Raw genomic sequence first — 15417 nt, 5'->3', positions numbered from 1 at the left:
TGAACTACAAACAAAGTCCCTACCTGCAAGAACTTACATTCTGATGGAGGGAGACAGACCCTATGCTGGGTTCGATAGTGCTATAAAGAAAAAAAAACCAGGCTATATTGGCCAGTGTTTTTGTTGTTGTTGTTGCAGATAACCAAATCTGTTATGGATAATATGAATGGAAAAGGATTTACAAAAAGCAAATCCTTTTAGGAATTTTAGGAATTCCCAGAACTGGGAAGAAGCTTAGATGCTATAGCTAAGGGAATGTGACGGTTCCTGTGTGAACCCACCGATGCTGCTACCCATCGCACAGCACGGTAATCTCTGCCAACAGCTGTTCCCCAAAGCATATGCTCTCCCCTGAGTGGCCATACCCTCAGGGGCTCATTTCTCAAGCCATGGACACCTCTGTCGGGCAGAATTCCAGCTGAAAGAGTGCCAGGGAGTGGTAGTTCCAAGCTTTCCAGGTTCTGTGCTAGGGGAAGGCTCACTAGAAAGGGTTGGATAAGCCGGTCTATACCTAGGGTAAAGTAGGTAGAGAGTGAAGGGGAGATGCTGCTTTACGTAGAGTGGTCATGAAAGAGGAATCAGTTAGAAATTGCCTTTAGCTGCTAACCAGGAAACTCATCAGTAGCGCCTCACCGACTCTGAAGATTAAGCCCAATGACATTACGACTTGGCCTCTCCTTGCTTCTCCAGGCTCATATAATTGCACACTGGGGCTTCAGTTATGTGGAATTGCTGCTGCTTCCCATATATGTCATGCTGTTTCCAAGGCTGTGCCTTCTGTGTTCATGCTCTGGACTGCCTTCCTCTGCTCTTTGCTTGGCTGACTGTTTAAGCTGGGAAATCCCCTCTAGCAAACCTGCTTGGCAAACAGGTTTGCATCGTAAGCCCCTTTTCTATGTTCCCTCCACAGACTTTGTGCTATATATTTAATAAGTCCCTGTATTATGTTAAAACAACCGATTTGTGTTTGTCTCCTTCATTTTCTGAGTTCTGAAAGGTCGGATTGTCTCATTCATCTTCATAACCCTAGTATCTAGCACATAGTAGGCAATCAATAAATATTTTGAGATGACACAAGTTAAAGTTTGAACAAGCAGGAATTTGCTAGTTCAAGAAATTAGAGAGAAAGATGAGCATTGGAGGCAGCACATTCAAAATTACAGCTACGTGAAAGGGCAAAACAGGTTTGGAAGAATGTCAGCAATTTGGTGAGGCGATATGGAAGAAAGCGTGCTGGGGGAAGCCCCAGTGTGATGTTGGAGCATTAAGAGGGTTGGGATTAGGGTGAGTCTTATATGCTAATCAAGAGTTTGAGCTTATTTGAAAGCTTTGGGGATGCCAAATTGAAGGTTTTAAAGCACGTAAGGGACTTGGATGATCAGATTTGTTTTTAAAGAAGTTTGTCTAACAGCTGAGTAAATAAATGGTGGATTAGAGGGGCTAAGAGTGGAAGCAGAGACCGTGAAGAACTCACTCCAAGCAATAAGTGAGGAAGAATAAAAGGGGTTCATGGGCTGCTTAAGAGTCCAGATCAATGGGATCTGGGGACTGACTAGGGGTGGCAGCTGAAAAATGAAACACGGTTTTAACCAGAAGGACCCCATGGCCACCTTCCAAACCATCTTCATGCAGTTTTCCTCATGTCCTCAAACCTGAACTTCCACCTATGGCTGATAAATAATAAAAAAACAAAATGCATCACATCTATTTCCCATTGGTTGTAAGGAAAATAAAATCTAAATATTAGAGCTAGAAGGGGTTTCAGAGATCACCTAGCTCAACCTCTAATTTGATGTAAGACTGAGCTAGAGAGAAGAAATTACTTTTCTACTGTAGCTCAGAAAATCAGTGGTAGGCACTGAGTCACTATTGCATAATCTATTTAATTCTCCACATAGCACTTTGTCTCTAATATATTTTTGTGTAATTGCTTATTTCCTGCCTCTCCTTGACATTACAACAGAGCCCTTGACTGTGTAAAACAATGTTTGGTCTGGAGGTAGATACTTAATGAACATGTGTTGAAAGAGTAAAGAGCCAGGTATAATCAGGTTTGCTCCCCCCGAACCAGTGATCTTTGCACAGGATCTTGGTTTGGAGGTTATCAAATCCATAATTCTATCTCATAGGGCTTTGCTTAATTAATCCTGAAGAGACTAAAATCTACTAAGCAATAACATTGTACAGTAGTAGTCCATGTGGCTTCAGATAGTGAAGAACTGAAAATAATCATTGTATTACTTTAAAAATATTAACCACTGACAAACTCATACCCATTAGGATGGCTATTGTAAAAACAAGTGTTGGTGAAGATGTGGAGAAACTGGAATACCTGTACACTGTTGGTGAGAATGTAAAATAGTGCAGTTGCTATGGAAGACAGACGGGAGATTCCTCAAAAATTAAAAATAGAATTAACATATAATCCAGCAATTCCACTTCTGGGAACACACCCAAAAGAATTGAACATAGGGTCCCAATGAAATATCTGTACACTTATGCTTATAGAAGCATCATTCATAATCGCTAAGAGATGGAAGCAACCCAACTACCCATTGATGGATGAATGAATAAACAGGATGTGTTATATATACACTATGATATATTATTTAGCCTTAAAAAGGAAGGAAATAAGACAGTTATAAAAAGACAAATACTTTATGATTCCTCTTATACAGTACCTAGAACAGTCAAATTCAGAGACAGAGTGTAGAATGAGAGGGCAGAATACGGAATTTAATGGATATGGAGTTTTATTTTTGCAAGATGAAAAGAGTTCAGGAGATTGGCTGCACAACAATGTGAATCTACATAACACTGCCAGATTGTACACTTAGAAATAGTTAAGATGGCATGTTTTATGTGTATTTTACCACAATTTAAAAAATATTTATCATGGAGGTGTGTATATCAGTTATCTCATTTGATTCTTACAATAACCTTGAACTGTCAGAAATATGTTTCATTTTATAGCAAGGAAAATAAGGCTCAAGGAAGTGAAGTGAATTGCCCAAGGCACATAAATGGAAAATGGCTAACAGAGTCTCACACTCAGATATCCTGATTTCATGCCCAGTGCTGGCTTCTGCTCTGTCAGGGGAGAGAAAGTGTAGTTGAATTAACTTGTCTGCTGGTTGTGTGTGTGTGTGTGTGAGAGAGAGAGAGAGAGAAAGAGAGAGAGAGAACAAAGAGATGAAAAAGGAGAGAGAGTGCATGCACTTAAGCTCCCAGATACTTGCTTCATGCTTCTTGTTCAATTTCCCTCCGTTCCAAAATCTTCAGAAGGCAGGTGTGAGTCAACTGTAAATATAGTGAGAAAAGGTTGCCCAACATTTCCTAAGCTGGCGAAATCAAAAGTCACTGCCATGGAGATGGTCTGTGTACGTGAAATTAAAAACCTTTAAGATGATCAGGAGAGGAACATGGCTCTTATTTTTTGCAATGGCTCCACTAGACATTATCCTACCTCTTGTGAAAGCAAAAGATGACAAAACACACTTATAAAATCTAATGCGGGTCAGGCGCGGTGGCTCACGCCTGTAATCCCAGCACTTTGGGGGGCCGAGGCAGGTAGATCACGAGGTCAAGAGATCAAGACCATCCTGGCCAACATGGTGAAACACCGTCTCTACTAAAAAAAAAAAAATTAGCCGGGCGTTTGGCACGCACCGAGTAGTCCCAGCTACTCGGGAGGCTGAGGCAGAAGAATCACTTGAACCCGGGAGGCGGAGGTTGCATTGAGCCGAGATTGCACCACTGTGCTCCAGCCTGGAGACAGAGCAAGACTCCATCTCAAAAAAAAAAAAAAAAAAAATCTAATGTGGTCTAGGTGGGAGGAAGAAAGAGCAGCAGGAAGAACATGGAGCAGGAGTTAAGCCTACACCTACCTGTCCCGATCGCCACTCACCTCACTGTATAAACCCATCATGCTCCTTCCTCTGCCCCAAAGACTGGGCTCCCATTACTACCACAATTTTCATATAGCGAATTGGAGCTGAATTTAGAGGGAAGAGCATGATCATTTCCCAAGGAGAGTTAAACATGCAAGAGGGTTATCTGGCCTCTGATAAAGAACTTTTTATTTAGCATGGACCTACTATGGGTCAGGCACTGTAATGGGCATTTCACATATAATGGCCCTAATCCTTCTACTGTTTGATGACTTATTTTTATGAGGCACTTGGAGGGAAGATCAACATATTTTCCTAGAGGAGAAAGAGTGGAGTCTTAATATGAACATAAGTCTGTCTAGTTCCAAAGTTTGTTCTTTTCTCCACTCCATAATGTTAAGTTCAACAGTCAAGATAGAAAAAGCTATGGAAGTACCAAGGAGACAGGAAAGAGTTTAGATTATGTCTTTCATCCACAGGCAGAAGCTTTTTTTTGGCTTTCATTTTAGGTTCAGAAAGTACATGCACATGTTTGTACATGGGTAAATTGTGTGTCACTGAGGTTTGGTGTATGAATGAGTCCATCACCTAGGTAGTGAGCATAGGACCTGATAGGTAATTTTCAACCTTTACCCCCACCTCGTTCCTTCAGCCCCTCATAGTCTCCAGTGCCTTTTGTTTCCATCTTTATGTCCATGTGTACTCAATGGTTAGTTCATACGTGTCAGAACATTCAGTATTTGGTTTTCTGTTCATGTCCTTTGCCCAATTTTTAATGGAATTATTATTATCATTTTGCATATTGAATTAAGTTCCCTAGGTGAAATATTGTTGGAGAAGTAGACAGTGAATTGCAAGAAAGGTGTTGACAAGCTGATGGGGATGCATTTGGTGAAGGAAGAACACAAAGCAAACTCCAGGTGATAAGAGAGTAGTAGGGTCTAAGAAAATTACAAATAGTGCTGTTTGGTTTAAGGGTAGTCGTGTTTAGCTGTGGTTGGAGATCATAATTCCACCAACTTTTGAGCTTGTTGGGACAACATTGTGAAGAACCTTGAATTCTGTATAAAGCAGTTTGGAATTTATTTTTATAGGCAGTGGAGAGCCCTCAAAAGTTTGTATCAAAGTTTGCTGTTTTTAGTACTATCTATAGGTGTTCTTTATATGCTATGAGAAAATTAAACATCTCTGAAGTGTTTAGGAAAGAAACAGTGTTTTCATTCCATCTCATATAGACAACAGCATTGCTGGCTAACATTGCCCATTAGGTAAGCAGTTGCATTATATCAACAGCTAGAGCACTTTAACACAGTGAGATCAGTGAGATCTCACCTACGGTAAGATCAGCTAAACACTGGCTTTTTTCTTGGAATAATAAGACACTTGTTTTTGTTTATTTGATTTTTGTTTTTGTTTTGTTTTTTGGTTTTTGTTTTGCTTTAGGAAGGGGTAATAAACTTCAAGGAACTTCGAGCCAAATTTCAAAATCTTGATGCTCCACCTCTTCCAGGACCTATTAAATTCCCAGCAGGTGTTTCTCCAAAGGGTGACATTGGAGGCACACAGTCATCTCAAATTTTGACCAGTGGAAAACCCCTCTCATCCAACCACAAGCAGTTTCCACCATATTGTCCCAGTAGTGAGTCCCAGCCTCTTCAACCTCAGAAAATAAAGTTGGCTCAGAAGAGTGAAATTTGGAAATGTTCTAACTCCCTAGGGCCTCTGGGAAAGTCCACTGTATGTTCTACAGTAAGTTCACAGAAAGCTTCTCTGCTGTTGGATGTGACTCAATCAAATGTTGAGATAACCACTAAGGAAAAAGTAATGGTTGCCAATAGCTTCAGAAACAAACTCTGGAACTGGGAGAAGGTTTCAGCTCAGAAAAGTGAAATGTCATCAGCACTTCTCCTTGCCAACTGTGGAAGTAAGTCCTTCCATCTGGAAGGACAAAAAGGCATGGGGCTTACTCCAGAGGAACCCAGGAAAAAGCTGGAAACAAAAGGAGCCCAGACTCTTCCTTACCAGAAGCACTTGGCGACCCCCCCAAAATTACTTACCATCTCTGAAGATCCCTGTTTTCTAATTTCTCAACGTATCAGGAAGAGCTGGGAAAACCCACATCCTGAGAGGAGCCCAGCAAGCAGCACCTGCAAGCCTATCTATGAGTGTGAGCTTGCCAGCCAGGCCCCAGGTAACAAACATGATCCCCATGGGACAGGGGCTAGGGAGGAGTTGTCATGTTTTTCTACTTTAAAACCTGTTGACTCAGAGTGGTTATGTATGTGACCTGGGCAACGTTGCTCCAAACTCTCAGTGTGATATTCTATATTCTAGGCCCATTGCTAAATTGAAATCTTGGGTTTGGGTAAAGTGCTTAATCTTCTGGAATTACATTGTGAGATAGTTTTTTGAAAAACCTGGATTTGAATCCTACCTCTGCTTCTTACAAGCTGCATGAATTCAGGCAATCTATGTAATGTAACTTCTTAGAGCCTGAGTGTTCTCTTATAACTCAAATCTGTCACCAGTCGTCTATCTTGGTAAACAACACAATTATCCTCATGATTTCTCAGGCCAAAACTTAGAAGCCATACTCTATTTCCCTTCTCCTCCTCATTCTTCAATTCTTCACATTGAGTCTATCAGCAAGCTCTTGGTTTTGCCACCAAGCTCTTGATTCACCGCAGTATTATGTAAGTTATAAAAAGGATAAGGACTGGCTGGGTACGGTGGCTCATGCCTGTATTCCCAACATTTTGGGAGGTCAAGGTAGGAAGATCACTTGAGGTCAAGAATTCAGACCAGCCTGGCCAACATGGCGAAACCCCATCTCTATTAAAAATAGAAAATTAGCAGGACATGGTGGCCTGTGCCTGTAATCCCAGCTACTTGGGAGGCTGAGACAGGAGAATTGCTTGAACCTGGGTGGCAGAGGTTGTAGTGAACTGAAATTACACCACTTCACTCCAGCCTGGGCAACAGAGCAAAACCCTGTCTCAAAAAAAAAAAAAAAAAAAAAAAGAAAGAAAGAAAAGAAAAGAAGAAAAAAGATAAGGACTGTCTGTCTTGCTACCATATCCCTAGCACCTAGAAGAAGAAGACCAGATTGAGTGAGTCCTCAAAAAAAATTCGTTGAACAATTAAGTGGATAGAAGGGTGGATGGAGGGATCGCCTCCTTACAACCTTGTATGGTTTCTTTTTGTACTTAGAATAGAATCCAAACTACTTGCCTTGTGGTCTTCATGGCCCTGCATGCTGGTCCCTGTTACGTGTCTGACTTATCTCCTACCTGTCTTCCCCTAGATCTCTGCCCATAGTCAACACACTAGATTTCTTGCTGTTCCTTAAACAGACTTTGTAAAGGGCCTTTGCACTTGCCATCCCTTCTTCCTTAAAAACTCTTTTCTTTAAGCTTTTGTAGCTGCATTGAGATCTAAGTTCAAATAAAACTTTCCAAGGTCAGCTTTCTCTATCTTCTCTATATAAAGTGTACTGCCTCATCAGCAAGAGTTCACACTTGTCATACTACCTTATTTCCTTTCTAGAACTAACAGATCTCTGTAATGATCTTGTTTGTTTATTTACTTGTTTATCATCAGTCTCTTGTTATTAGAATAAAAATTTCTGAAGGTAGGACTGTATCTGTTCTTGTTCTCAACTCTATCCCCACCTCCTAGAACAAGGCCTGGAATATAGTAAATAAATAGTTATTGATGAAGGGATGAAGAAGAAAAAAAGTCAGATGGGAAGAAAGATGTATGGGAGGAAGGGTGGATGGGAGAAAGGAAAGAAGGATGGATTATCTACCATCCTTCAGATGGAGGATAATTATCTACCATCCTTCTGAAATGGAGCTATTGAGAGAGTTAAATGAGATAACATAGGTTAACTGCTTAGCACAGTGCCTAGTAAAAACTAGGAGCCCAATTAGTAAGTGATAATTAATATTCACAATGTCTTCTTCCTAATTTTATAACAACTAGTTTTTGACAATGTGACTTGTAATTAAAGCCTAAGAAGACAGGAACTTCAGGCCTAGGTTTCTGAAGCTGTAACCCCCTGTGGATGTAGCAATAAGGAAGCTTTCCCTCCCTTCCAGCTTATGGAGGAGAGCACAGGAAGTCTCCCAGGGGTATATGCAAAATGCTAGGCCACTTCTTAAATTTTAGCATGAATGGCGCATGTCATCAACTACTGTCTTAAGTAAATCAGCCTTGAAGCCAGTCCTAGGCTGTGAGCCCTGGAAATCCCAGATCAGTTCTTATTCCTCTTTGTAGAGCTGGTATTTCTTGCATGTCATAAATGCTTGAAGAATCCTTTCAGTTAATAGTCACAGTTGCTTTTCTATGAGGTGGGCCATGTGCTTGGTGCTGGGGGATCTGTGTGACATCATCCCCACCCACAGGAGCCCAAGTTTAATGGGAACAGAGACCAGTGCCTCCAATGCGCCATGATATTGATGTACTGGTATTAACAATGTGCTACAGGGATACAAATCAGATGTTGATTTTGGCCTTGATTCCTGTGAGAAATCAAGAAAACCTTTCTAGAGAAGGGCTGTCATTGGAGCAGAGCCTTAAAATAATGAATTGAAATTTGCCAAGAAAGGGAATCGTGTTGTTCCAGAACCAAGAAAAACATGAACAAAATTTTGGATATAAGAGCTTTTTAAGTCTATCTAAATTAAATCTGGTGGAGAAGCCAGTGATGCATGTGAAAAATATTTGTGTTTTAAGTAGGGGGAAGTAAGGCATATAATATGCCAAGCAAAGAATTTAGAAACACAGATGGGGGCTGTGTGATATAGAAATGGCAGAGATGGAGTGACCAATGTCATGTTGAGGAAATCCTTAAAACAGCAGCATGGCAACTGATGAGGTTTAGGTATTGATCAGGGCACTCTGGCTGTTGGTGGAGAATAGATTGGAGGGAACTGAGATGGAGGCAAGGAAACCAGTTTTACCCAACAAGGTATGAAATGGAAATAATCAGAACCTATATTTTTTTACTGTCTGTGTTCAGGAAAACAGCCAGATGTCAGGCATCACCACCTTCCCAAAATGAAGCCACTGCCCTCCATCGACTCTGTGGGTCCTCCTCCCCAAAAACCTTCAAGGCCCCCCATCGTGAACCTCCAGGCCTTTCAGAGGCCGCCAGCTGCTGTTCCCAAGACTCAAAGGGAAGGTAAGGAACTGCACAGGGCCCTCCACACGGCCAATCAAGAGTCACTTCTGTCTCCACATCTTCTCCCAGGTGACAATGACACTGCTGCTTTTCCATGAGGCTGGACATCCTTCACTGCTTACTCTCATGCAGAGGCTGTGGCAGCTTGCCCATGAAATGAAGTCTCTGTGGGAATTGGCCCCTTATTGCTCCTGGACCAGCCCACTTCCCCTGAGAACAAAGCATTTGATCACCGGGAATCTGTCCAAGAGGAAGAAAATAAAAAGTTGCTGAGCAGGGAGGCATTAAACCTTTGTGTTTACTGCAAACCTGTGTTGTCAACACAATTGGTTCAGGAGAAGTGGGGAGGGAGTGAAAAGGGAGAAAGTCAGTGTGAACTTGACCTGAGATCCTTGAGGGGGGCCCCCTTAGGCCTCTGTGATCTGTAATTAATTGAAAGCCTACAACCCCAAACCCTCTGATCCCTTCCAGAAACTGAAACATCCTTGGAAGCCATTTTTCTGTGTTGTTTTTGTCTTCTTCTACTATTTAAAGGAACACCTCTCATCCCTCACCACTCCCACCACAATCTGATATTGTTGACATTTTCAATGCCTTAGCTTACGTTTGCTCTAATGAAACACAAGGTGAACATACACTTTGGGACAAAACGTACTGCTGAGCTAACATTTGCTTTACTGCGGCCATCAGCACCAGCAGATGGTATGTACACTGAGAGAGCTAATGCAGTCTTTGTTCATTTTAACTGCTTCGGGCAACTTTATGGTTAAATTACTCTAACTTCATGATTCTCAAACTTGAGTGTATATCAAAATCACCTAGAGGACTTATTAAAACCCAGATTGCTGGGCCCCATTCTCAGAGTTTCTGGTTCAGTTGGTCTGAGTTGGAGCCTGATAATTTGCCTTTTAACAAGTTCCCATGGGGTGCTAATGCTGCTGGTCCAGGGACCACATTTTTTAGAAGAAAATTCTATATGAGGAGATAGGCTCTTATTAGTATATTTTACTGATATGGCCACATCCAAATCAAAGAAGGATAAGTGTGATTTCTATACACGTTAACTAATTCAGGCCTCCAATAATCTCTCTGAATGAGGAGAAGATTAATCAGACAACATAGAACAAAGTGCTAAGTCTTTTGTGATAAAATGGACTTTGTAGATCCCAGCTCCTGTACTCACTAGCTATTTAAGTTTGGGTGTGTTAATCACTGAGACTCATTTTCCTTATCTATAAAATGGGAATAATTTTCTTTATCTGTAAAATGGGGATACCACTGATTTCCTAGGATTATTGTGTGGATAATGAGACATGATGCCTGGAAAGAGCTTAAATAGTGCTTGGCATACCAGGAAGTGCTCTGTAAATGTTCAGTGTTATTTCAAGGAAACATTGAGCAGCTATAATCTCTGTACCAGGTCCTGTGATAGAAATGAGAGATTAAGAGATAAACCCCACAGGGGTTCTGGTCTTTAAGGAGGTCAAAGTCTAATGCAAGAGATTCTACCCATAAGTAAAATTATACCGTAAAATGTGGGTGAGTGCTGCAATGGAAGGACAGGCATCCCCTAGTGCTGGGGTGGAGGGAAGGGATGTTTGGGGCACAGGCAAGCTTCCACTCTTCACATTATCTATGGGGTCAAGTCATCGCACAAGCATCATTCACTTTAACCAGGCTGCTGCACACTCCTGTTTTTCACTCTGCCTCTTTTTCTTGCAGTGACCGTGGAAGAGGGCTCCCTACCTTCAGAGAGGTGAGTACATGTTCCTTAGTTGTGTAGGAACATAGCCCATCACAGAGGCTACTTAGCCTGCCCCACAGCAGGCAATTAGCACAAGCCAAGAATCTGTATTTCTCAGAAGGGTTTCAGAAAGAGTGAATTTATAAGCAGTAAACTGCAACTTTTGTTGCAAACGAAAGATTAAATAAATTGCATTTAACTATGTGCTGATGTTAAGTTGCAAAGACAGTCCTCAGAGGTAGTTTTTTTTATTATACAGTTGGGTTTAGTAAATTGAAACATCAGCCTTCATAGTCATAAATCGAATTAGAGGCTAAAGAATGCTCTGGGCAGCTGGCGTGATGTTAGGAATCAGTAATGGGATAAAGAATGTTCTATTTTTGGTGGACTTCTAAGAATTTTGCCATAGAAGTATCAGTTCATTAAATCACTTAACCAGATAATATCTATTGAGACCTTTGATGTGTCAGGCACTCAGCTGGCTATTTTATACAGATTTCTCATTCTGTTGCCTCAAGAGGGGTGCACAGTTGCTGCTGCCACTCACATTTTATAGCTCCAGACACTTCGGCTCAGAAAGTTTGCCACTTGCTGAGCCATGATTCCAACCCAGATGTGCCATAACTTCATTGATTGTATACCTCACCTCCCTCACAAAGATGTTCCTGTTCTCAAAAAGGTTAGTCTTAGAAGGAAAACCAAACTTAACAACAAATAATCATATGACTTATTCTTTTATCAAATGTTTACGATGGAAAAGTGTGGTAAGTTTTGTAATAAGGAAAGGATAAGATTCAGAGATTGCACAAGGGAGGAAGTTGTTACTTTTCCTTGGGTCAGGGAAGTCTTTACAGAAGTATCAGTTCTCCATTGCTAGAGTAATGCTACATGCTAACAATAAAACTTTCCTTGCATACATGAGTCTGTGGGGTACAGCTGATCTGGGCTGGGGTGAGCTGGGGTTGCTCATATGTTTGCAGTCGACTGCAGGCTATCTAGGCAAGTTTGCTGATACTGGCTGAGATGGCTCACACATTGCGGGGAAGCTTACAGTTGGCTGATCTAGGATTGCATTGACTGGGATGGCTGGGCACCTTGACTTGGCACCATCTGTCTCTCCTCATCCAGCAAGCTAGTGCAGGGACACTCTTCTTACAGTTGCTGCTAAAAGCAAGACAAGCCGAATCACAAAAAGGGCAGGTTTGCAGGAAGGAGTGAAGAATGGGGTATTGATCCAATCAACCTGTCCCTGAAGAGGAAACATCTGAAATGAGTATTGAAGATGCACATTTGCAGCAGAGCATGGAAAGGGACCCTGTAGGTAGAGGCAACATGTCTAATTTGTGTGTATAGAAATGCTATAGGAATGGGATTGTAGAGGTAAACAGGAACCACATCTCAGAGGATCTGGTACAACAGGAAATTGATAAGACAATCTTGTTCAACAAGGAACTGATGGTGTGGTGTTAGACACAATTTATGTGCTCTGGGAAGTCCTGGGTTAGTCATCCCTTTGAAAGAAATAAATGACAGCACAAGAAAGGTCAGTGGAGAAGTGTTCTCTGTGCATTTATGTGAAAGACAGAAAATAATCTAAATAGCTCATGCAATGGCTTGCGCCATTTACTCAATGAACGTAGGTCCCGGTATGATAGTTTAAAGGGAAAATGTACCTCTGCTGTGCTCTCAGTTGCTCTTGGTTCTTTCATATTGTGAGCATCTCAGTGGGATTATGAGTGTAAGGTGACTGTTGTGTTTAACTAGATACTTGTTTTTCCTACGGATTGGTTCTAATCTAAGCCGACCCCTTCTCTGGCATTTAAATCAAAGAAACAGTAATCTGTTTCAACATGGAGGACAAACTTGCTGTGATGGCCCATTGGTCAGTCTCCGCGTGGTACCTACCATTTTCCTAAGGGATTTACAGGGTCCATTTTGACTGTTCTGTCCTTTCACACTGATTTTGGAACCTAACCTCCCTCTGAAATGAGGTTTCACTAAACAGTGATTATGATGTGGGTCATAGCGCTGAAAAAGTGAAAGACAAAAGAGATAAAGAGGGGCCAGAAAACTTAGGGAAACTTCGTGGAAGATGAAAGAACTGGAGCTGTATCCTGCATAATAGGTAGGATTAGGTGGGTTTACTTATGTGTTCCCTTTTGTGAGACTATAAAGTGGTGAGGCAGGGTATTGTTCCCTGATAGAACCACTGTTCTGACATGTAGTTGATTTGCAGTGTAGTTAATGGGTGGATGGTTGAATGGGCAGATGGACAAACAGACAGACCAATGGATTTTTATTCTATAACAAATAAATAGAACATGTTTGAAAGCAAGGAGGTTGAGAAGGAAATAAACAGACAAAAGGAGACTCTAAAGAGAAGGAAATAAACAGACAAAAATATTCTAATATATACAAATAAGAGATGAGGTTGGATCCTACAGTGCATTAAGTGCCATGGTAAAAAGTTTGGAGTTTATCTTGCCAATGGTAAGTTAGTCTGAACAAGTAAATGCCATAATGTGCAGTAGCTTTAGCTATAACTTCCATGGAAACTGGCACTTGTTTGGGAAAAATATCTTCCATGTTCATGGTATTAATCTTCTGTTCAGATATTAGATTAGAAATAGTATATGTAGGCTCTCATTACTAGGGTATGTGCTGATTATCTGATGCAGCAAAGCCACATAGCACAAAGCTAATGAAAGCCTGGGTTTTGATCTAAGCCCTAGAACTTAACACCTATGTAAACTTGGGAAAATGCCTTAACTTCTGCAAAGCTTAAAACAAAAAAACTTTTGCAAAATTCTTAAAACATCTAAGTACCACATTCTTCTCTAAATTAAAACTCTCATTATTTTCAAACATAATGTATAAAACAGGAGTCTTTGTGTTCTAGCTGTTTCTTTGGATACATAGTTTCATTATCTTAAAGATCTACATCCTAAGATCTACTCAGTTTCTACTTTTCAGAAATGATGATGATGTTGTTACCTAACTCATACCACTGTGGTAAGGGTAAATAAAATAATGACCTGAAAGTGTTTAGGGCTGTGCCTAGCATCTGGAGAGTGTTCAATAAGCCTTGCTTACCTATTATATAACCTCCCAGCAAGCCAAGAATCTTTGCTCAGAACTTTAGTCTCTTCAAAAATTCATTGATAAGGAGCTCAACACCTGGAGAGTCTTATATTTTCCTTTGTCAGAGCCAATTCTATTCATTCAACATGTATTTATTGAGCATCCACTATGGGTCAAACATCTACATACATTGAAAATATAGCAGTGTACAAAATAAAATATCTTAACATGCATGCACATGCGCACACATTTATTTATTTATTTCAAAGTCCTTCAAGTTGATCTGGAGAAAAAATTGGCCTCCCTACCCAAACTCTCAACCATCTGTCTAAGATCTACTTTTTGGTACAACAGACATCACCTTTACCCCTTCTTTATGTGACAATTCTTAAAACATCTAAGGACTACATTCTTCTCTAAATAAAAACTCTCATTATTTTCAACCATAATATATAAAACAGGAGTCTTTGTGTTCTAGCTGTATTTCTATGTATACCTATTTTAATCAGCTTAACCCAGCACACCTACAATAGCCATCTTTCATTTCCAGACCTCTTTATATTGTGTATAAAATATGAGAGGTGGCATTGTGTAAAGGAACAAGTACAGATTCTGAAGTCATATTGGCATAGATTTAAACCCCTCTTCCAGGCCTTAGACAAGTCATTTAACAGCTCAGATCTTTGATATAAACATCTGTAAAGTGGGCACAGTAATATTATTTGCTTTATTGTCATCAAGGCCAAGTGAGATAAATTGTATCAATCATGGAACACACAAAAGAAACTCAATGAGTCTCAGTTTCTATAAACCTTGGCCTCTCCATCCCTTGTTACCTCTGAAATATTAATGTCTCATTAGTTCCCAACAGCAAGATGGCTCTTTGGAGATTATTCTTTGTCATCACTCTTTTATGCAAACCAAGCTGGCTGGCATCCCTCTTGAATAAGCAGCCCCTATTTGTGTGAGCAAAGCAGGTTAGTCCCAGGGCAGCAATCAGCGCTGGTCTCTGTCAGTACTTAGCAGAGTTGGCTAATATTTTATTCATTAGCTATAAATATGCTCTTCTCCCATTAAAAAGTGTCAGATAGTCCTGACTCAGGGAATCTGACTCAGACACACAAAGAAGGTGCTGTTGATTTTGGGAGTAGGAAGATGACAGCAGAGCTTCTCAGGGGAGGGTCTGTGGGTGAATTCTCAAGAGTTTACCATTTTCTCTCTTGAAATTTTTAATTTTGTATTTTCACTTTGAAGTAGTCTTTAAGTGCTCATAAGCTTTTAAAATAAGTTTAAGCTGATAAGCTTATTTTGAATCTTCCCAATGACTTATTTTATGCCTAGTACTTGGAAACATATTTGTATGTGTGTTTTTGCACTTTCTACCCCAAGCAGAGTGGGAAACACAATGTCTTCCAGGGCTGGGCAGATCACGTGACTGTCTCTAGGACCTGTGTCACACAGTAGGGAGTGGCAGATCCTGTGGAAGTGAGGAATAGATGCCTTACTGAAGGCCTTCC

The 15417-nt window shown here is 40.7% G+C and overlaps 1 protein-coding gene across 10 annotated transcripts in view; it reads left to right on the top strand.

Moving 5' to 3' along the window:
- Nucleotides 1-15417, top strand: part of FYB2 (FYN binding protein 2) — a 106626-nt gene that overhangs the window by 28838 nt on the left and 62371 nt on the right. For 9 of the 10 annotated variants that reach the window (XR_010341190.1, XR_010341191.1, XM_012442794.2 and 6 more), the window contains exons 2-4: nucleotides 5334-6081; nucleotides 8914-9075; nucleotides 10798-10831. Coding sequence is in view for 8 of the 10 variants with exons in the window: in XM_012442794.2 (XP_012298217.2) it covers nucleotides 5334-6081; nucleotides 8914-9075; nucleotides 10798-10831 (944 nt within the window). In the remaining 2 variants the exon portion in view is untranslated. The remainder of the gene's footprint in view (nucleotides 1-5333; nucleotides 6082-8913; nucleotides 9076-10797; nucleotides 10832-15417) is intronic. The other variant, XM_012442796.2, reaches the window with a different exon arrangement.

This window comes from Aotus nancymaae, unplaced genomic scaffold, assembly GCF_030222135.1.
Source record: "Aotus nancymaae isolate 86718 unplaced genomic scaffold, 86718_ANA_hifiasm-v0.15.2.pri h1tg000007l, whole genome shotgun sequence".
Taxonomy (NCBI): Eukaryota; Metazoa; Chordata; class Mammalia; order Primates; family Aotidae; genus Aotus; species Aotus nancymaae.
The sequence above is the reverse complement of the archived record's forward strand: the minus strand, read 5'-3'. Positions and strand labels throughout refer to the sequence as shown.